The sequence below is a fragment of the Brassica oleracea genome, chromosome C7 (assembly GCF_000695525.1).
Source record: "Brassica oleracea var. oleracea cultivar TO1000 chromosome C7, BOL, whole genome shotgun sequence".
In the NCBI taxonomy this organism is placed as follows: Eukaryota; Viridiplantae; Streptophyta; class Magnoliopsida; order Brassicales; family Brassicaceae; genus Brassica; species Brassica oleracea.
In genome coordinates this window covers 4,770,685-4,777,736 of record NC_027754.1, presented here as the reverse complement: position 1 = coordinate 4,777,736, position 7,052 = coordinate 4,770,685, and the positions used below count along the sequence as shown (strand labels likewise).

Below are 7,052 nucleotides of genomic sequence, written 5' to 3'. Positions count from 1 at the left end.
AGTTATGATGTTTAAATTTATATAGACAAATACATACCTTTAAATACTCGTCCCAGACTTCGACTGGAGCAGTAAACCTTTTCGTGTCATGATCCCATCCAAATCCAGAATTGAAGTGTTGAAGATCCAAACAGCTTTGGTTTTTTTTCTTAAATATTTTTATTCAACTTAGGTAGTGCTTGTGTTCTTGTTGGCATCCAAGTTTTTCAATGAGAACAAGAAATTTTTTTTCTTCCACTGTGAACTTGTTTATTAAACCATTAGTATCACGCCAATTACGACGAAATGCATCAACAAGTAAATCGATCAGAAGTTTTGTTTCATCTGGTCCCCATTGACTATACCCACTTTTTATTTATTCTTTTTTAAATCCCCCATTAGCAGCTATATAATAATAATATCACATGATCATCATACAAAACTAGAAAAGAACCGTAAATGAAATATGAATGAAGAACTAATGCATATAATGCATATAACCGTAAATGACGAACTAATGCATATAATTATCAGCTCGTAGAAATATCCAATTGTGAAGTTTTGAAAGTGTTTCTTCAGTGATGCTACCTCTTTAAGCTCCATCGATAAACTATGCTATCATTCTGGATGCAAATCATCCATATAAGATCTTGATAATTTTGTTTCAAAATGATGGCATGTTGAGTGTTGGAGCATACACTTTATTGTCCATATTAGTACTTCAATTTATGTGTGCAGTTAAGACATTCTGCATACACAAAATTCAGCATTTTTTTGAATAAATGTTAAATTGTATTCATCCCTTTGCAATTCTCTATCAATATTTAACCGATAGAGAGAGGCGATTTTGAATGTCATTGTCGACAGTCTTATGGAGAGAGAGAGGCCTGGAAGGGGGATCTCCGTGGTTAAGCCTATTCCTTTCCATCCAGATAGAGGGAATTGTGATTTGAAATGCATAGCGTATGAGAAACAGCCGCTGACAGTCCAAGTCGTTTTTGGCCAGTTCATGGACAGTATTCATGCAGTCATAGGTGTAGTGGTGTCCGAGCAGACCTTTCGTGAGATTACTCCAAATCTCTGCTGAGAATTCTCATTGAAAAAACAAATAATTTCTTAACTCTACACCATTGTTACAAAGACAACATGGTATATAAGTGTTCTTGTCCCACAATGCCTTAAGATCGGCCATAAAGAGCATGTTTCTCATTGCTAGCCAAGTTATAAAAGAATATTTTGGAGAACTAGAGCACTTTGTACCAGTGATGGACTTATGTACTAGATATGCTATATTAAATCAACAGAAATATAGAGATAATATATAGATAATTTTTGTATTCTTAACTACATTTATGCTTAAATTATCCAAGATTATAAGCCAATTCCATTTTATGTATTTAACTTTAAACTAATTGAATAATACGAAAATAATTAAAATTAGTTTTTTCATAAAACCTTTCTCATGACAAACAAAAAAATAAAAAGTAAATGAAAGAAAAGCCCTAGCCGTCGGAGAAAAAGTCGAGATTTTTTTGTCTGCGCCAATGGATTTCCTAGAACCACGAAGCTATAATTTCTCTTCTAATAGTTTCATCTTCTTTGTTTTCTAGTATTATGGCTTTATTCGAGTTGTTTTTTCAAAGTTTCTGGGACTCCAGCTTTTGTAATAGGAGATATAATTGTTTTGCTACGATTTTTCTTGTAATGGTTATCACAGATTATTCTGCGGATTCAAAAGTAAAAAATTTGGAAGAAATCTCTTTCGGAACAGCTTTAACCAAAAAATTGATCTATCTTTATCAAGATAAATTTTATCGTACATGCAATGAAGTTGACTGCAACTTATTGTGATGCGAGAAAGCAATTCGATTGTTAAAAAATGGGAAATAAGATTATTATGATATCAATGTAGCAACATCCAACCAATTTCGGTCTGGAATTAATCACTAATTTATCTTGGAGTCGTATTGGAAGATCATATTTTCTAACGGGCTAGATTGTTTCTCAAAAGCTTGTCGAGACGAAAAAAAAAACATGTTCAGCCGGGAAAAAAATATATGGAAGGGCCCACACATTAAATCACACTAAGCCCATTAGCGCAATTTGACACCGGCAGAAAATACGAGTCAGTTCCGACGGCGCTGACCGAAGAAACGCGTTTCCGGAGAAAATTCCGCACAAAGAAAAAATAAGAAGAAGAAGAAACGATAGAGAGAAGGAGCATTAGAGAAATGGCGTTCACGATGTACAGCTGCAAGGAATGCGGATCGGGTCTAAACCTAAACCCTAACGACATGTTTCCTCCCGATTTCTACTTCGAAGCGGGTAACAAAGGAACCATCTCCTTCGCCGCCGTCGACGCCGACAAATTCAGATTCGAGAAGGAGGACAAGATCATGCCCTTCTTCGAAACCCTAAATTACTGGGGAATCCAACGTAAACGAACCAAGATCAAGTGCAATAGCTGCGGCCACCTCGTGGGTTACATCTACGACGATGGTCCTCCTCTCACCGGCGGTATCGGTCAGTACGGGTTCGGTCCGAGTCAGGTCGTTCCTCGTGCTCCTCGTTACCGATTCAAAACCAAGACCCTTCTGATCTCGTCCCAGACATAATATCTGAGCCAGAGGGTTTAAGCTTTGCATAGAGATATATACACACATTTATGTAATTAAGTATGTTGTTTAAGTTGGATTTGTGATTATATCGGTTGTGTTTGTGTTTGATGTGAATCAGTAAACTGCTATCTAAGCAGAGGGTTTAAACTTTGCATGTAAATAAAGAGTATGTGTTTGTGTTTATCGTTTCATCTTTTCTTCAGTAATCATCAGTTCTTGTTATGGCGATTCGCTTCTTTGGTGAGACTAATTCATTATTCATTGCTTGAATGTTCGTACGAGGAACTCAAAAGTTGAGTTGTTTTCTTTATTATACAATCGGCGGCTTAAAGCATAAGTGAAGAACAGAACAAGAACCAATAGTTAGTTTAATGGAGGAGGGTCATGTTGAAAGTGGCCTTTCGGTGAGTGATTGCGATGGCCATTCATTATTCAACGGATGTGATTGAAAGATGTACCATTAGGTGCTTCAAGACCATATATTTTACATTATCCTTACATTACTTTATCATTGAGTGAAGATTAGAAGTTACAGCTACCTGTCTCTATCTTCTACAGTTTAAGCTATTTAGTTTGTCTTAACGTACAAGATAATTAGAAGAGTAGACAGACGTAGACGTTGGCAATTGTTTGGTAGACCCTTAAGAATCTTAGGTGTATCTCTTTAGTTTGAAGGTTAGATTCAGAATCTGTAGATTTAGTAGCTTGTGTCCTCTTTCTGTTGTGTATATAGTTTTCAAATTGTTTTATCTTGTGAAGGTGAAGTCCTTGGTATGGATATGAAGAAGCAGATTATGGATGGCTCTGAGAATTTGGGATTCAAGAAGTCATCGATGCCGCCTCCCCCTCCTCCGCTTCCTCCATCTCCAGGATATGTATCAAGAAAGATCGAGGGAGATAGCATAACCAATAAACAGATCAAGAAGTTCTGGAGGCAGAAGCAGATCATTGAAGAGGAGCATCTCTTTGCTGCTATTAAGGCTGCAGCTCGTGTCAGAGCCCGTAATCTCTCTGTATGTCCTTTTTTAAATGTTCTTATGTTGTTTTAAGATCGTTGAAGAGGAAAAATCAGATGATCTCATGGTTTCAACTTGGTATGATTCAGAAGATGCTAAAATGGTTCTTTAATTATTGTATCTGTTGCAGGATGAGGACTACAAACGCTTTGAAGAAAGCTTGGACATGGAGGATCCAGAAACCGAAGTTCATGAGGGAATTAAAGACTGGTCTCTGTTTAATTATCCTTCATATCGTCTTTACTCTTTTTCAAATATCTTGGACCATATAATGAGTCTAGAACAAGAGCCACCTGTTTTTTCTTCTCACTTATTTGAGATGTTATAACACGGTTCTAACTTATCTATCAGGTGGATGAAGAGTAAGTACGCATACTTGAACCAGCCTGCTCTTGGATCTGCAGATTCACTCAAGAGAAAGAGGTTTTCGACTTATGTACCAAACTATTTCTCATTCAAGCCTTGCATTCCTCTCTATGCAACTTCGCTTAATGTCTTTTAACTATGGGAAAATTCTCTTGCGTATATGTCTACATATGTGTGTGTGTTTGTGTCTTTGTACATTCATGTGTTACTGTGTTCTATGTTAATGGATCTGGACTTTGGTGTGTGGTTGTTTGATTTGCAAGTGTTGAATAAAATTCATTCTTACTATGGAACATTAGTTTCTTGTTCCGTAGATGATAAGGTTATTGTACATGGGTGTTTTTATCATTCTTATCCATAAGAAAGACTCAATACTGTCATACACATCTCAGATGAACAATAAGTTTATCTCAAATAGTGTATTACTGAATTATTAATAAACTTAATCCAGAAGAGAATATTGGATTTATTTGGGATGCATGTAATAAAAAAAAAATTAAACTAATCTGAAATGGATCCATATTCTCTTTATGTTGATAAGAATTGGATTACTCTGACAGCTAAGTACTTGTACTAAACAATTCACACTAAAGAAAATGTTGACTATCCTCTTTTTTATTGTATAGACAAATACACACTACAGGATGTGACCAAATCATGTTTTGGTAATGTCTAGCATGTTCTTACCACATCTCAATTTGTAGATAAACAAAGGAAATTTGCATTGAAAAATCCATATCATTGGTAGTGAGAGATCCATATGCTATTTTCCATTATTAACTTAGCTTAAAAGATAGTATTAGAGTTAAAACTTCCAAGTCCTCTTTAATTCCTCAACACCTAAATATTTGACATCTACCAAAGTAAATCCTAACAATGTTTTTAATTCCCTTGGCATACATACTACAATGTACTCAGTTTTTTTTTTTTTTTTTTGCCAGCAAATGGCTATTCTATTACTCAAACTTGAGGTGGTCTGGGTAACCAGACCGGAATAGAACAACCAATAAAATATAGAGATCTATGAAAAGAACGTGCATTCCTAGCTAACGAATCTTCAATCTCATTTTGCGTCCTTGGTACATAGCTAATCTTGAAGTCCGAAAAACACAACCGAAGAGTTTGAATGATATAGATTCCCCGTGCTATCCTTCCAGACCCATCTCATTCCACTAATCTGAGTTGTGGAGGTCCACGAACCATCCACCATGCAGATATTACCCAAGCTTAAGGCCTGTGTTTCTTCTTGGGGTTGTCCCTGTAGAGGAGCAGATATAGATTCCTTGGCATTATGCCAAGCTTCGCACTCACTCTCTGCATACCTGACTAGTTCCAATGGGTCTCTATCTATGCCTCTGAACAACTTATCATTCATGGCTTTCCAGATGTACCAAATTATCCAAGGATAAGGATCTCTGTCATCTTCCGGCTTCTTTATATTATTTTTCTTCCAGAACAGGTAATCCATGTTAGCATAAAAGCTTGATACTGGAAAGGTTTGAGAACTCGATGGTGTAGATGATAGTTCTCATGCTTGTAAGGCTGGTGGGCATTCAAAGATCGCATGAGTAACAGTTTCCTCTGGCTCTCCACATCTTGGGAAGTAGTTATCACATCGCATATTGCGTCGGTTCAGATTCCTTGTTACCGCTACCTGTCCAGAGATTAATTGCCATATAAGATGACAAATTTTTTGTGGCGCATTCACTGTCCAAGCAAAGTCTTGGAGTTTAGTTATACTGGGTTGTAGAACTTCTAAAGCCTCATCTGTTCTCATCAGATTCATAGCAACCCAATATCCAGACTTAACCGTATATTCCCCATTTTTGGTGTAGCTCCAACAGAAAGTATCCCGTCGGTGAGTGGGGCTTATGGCCGGACTCTGAATCATCGAAATGTCTTCTTAATCCACATATTGTTCCAGTAATCGTACATCCCACTCCTTCAACTCGAAATCAATAAGACTGCTGACGGTCATCTTGGGATGTACAACTGGAACTTTTGCTCGAGCTGGCCTCGTTGGGATCGAAGGAATCCAAGGGTCCTCCCACACATTAATTTCATATCCGGAATGCACCTTGCTCCTGATACCCAATAGTAGTAGCTTCCTCGCCGCTATAATACTCGTCCAAATATACGATGGGGTATCCACTGCTCCAGTTCACAAGGGCGAACTTAGACGGTAATATTTTCTCCGGAGAACTCTCGCCACTAATGAATCCGGAAATTGAACAAGTCGCCAGAGCTGTTTAGCTAGAAGAGCTAGATTGAATTCATGGATCATACGGAAACCAATTTCTCCCTCCTCTCTAGGCGCACACATTTTCTCGCATTTTGCCCAGTGAATTCCTCTCTTTGGTGGATTTGAACTCCACCAGAACTGTGCAATGGCACTTGCTAGGTTTTCACATATCTCCAAGGGGAGCAGGAAACTGGACATGACGTAAGTCGGAAGAGCAAGCAAGATATATTTGATTAGGATCTCTTTTCCTCCCTTTGACAGCCATCTCCCAGTCCAACCATTCACTATGTGTAGTAGCTTATCTTTTATGAAAGCAAATAGCTTACACTTTGATCCACTAATATCTTCTGGGATTCCTAAGTAGGATCCCATTCCTCATTTGTTTTGAATTCCAAGTGTATCTTTGATCTGTTGTCAATCATTCACTGGAATTCTTTTACCAAAGAGTAAAGAGGATTTATCGAAATTGATGCATTGACTTGATGCTTTCCCATATGTCCTGACTACTTTCATAACTTCTTCACATTCACGGAGTTCCGCCTTACAAAAGAAAAGACTATCATCAGCAAAGAGAATGTGATATACCGAGGGGCTAGCGCGAGTGACTCGCATCCCCGTTATCTTCCCTTGATTCTCCTTGGCGTAAACCTCTCCCAGGAACTCCTCAGTTTAATTCGCACTAATCTATATGTTGCTCATAGGTGAAATAAACTTATGAATAAAAAACATTGTTTAAAAAAAAAAAACAATGTTTTTGTTACGAAAGTCAAAAATAAGGTGCAGCCGTGTTTCGTTGAAAATATAAAAAGATGTGGGGCCCGCTGTACTATT

The 7,052-nt window shown here is 37.5% G+C and overlaps 2 protein-coding genes across 2 annotated transcripts; both read left to right on the top strand.

The window, feature by feature from the left end:
* The first annotated feature begins 2,092 nt into the window (after window positions 1-2,092).
* Window positions 2,093-4,234, top strand: LOC106301349 (peptide methionine sulfoxide reductase MsrB). Its single transcript, XM_013737723.1, has 4 exons — window positions 2,093-3,272; window positions 3,357-3,610; window positions 3,744-3,823; window positions 3,965-4,234. Exon 1 carries the CDS (start codon window positions 2,211-2,213, stop codon window positions 2,592-2,594), a length of 384 nt encoding a protein of 127 aa, XP_013593177.1. The 5' UTR covers window positions 2,093-2,210; the 3' UTR covers window positions 2,595-3,272; window positions 3,357-3,610; window positions 3,744-3,823; window positions 3,965-4,234.
* LOC106301348 lies at window positions 3,113-4,277 on the top strand. Its single transcript, XM_013737722.1, has 4 exons — window positions 3,113-3,272; window positions 3,357-3,610; window positions 3,744-3,823; window positions 3,965-4,277. Exons 2-4 carry the CDS (start codon window positions 3,371-3,373, stop codon window positions 4,113-4,115), a joined length of 471 nt encoding a protein of 156 aa, XP_013593176.1. The 5' UTR covers window positions 3,113-3,272; window positions 3,357-3,370; the 3' UTR covers window positions 4,116-4,277.
* The last annotated feature ends 2,775 nt before the right edge of the window (window positions 4,278-7,052 follow it).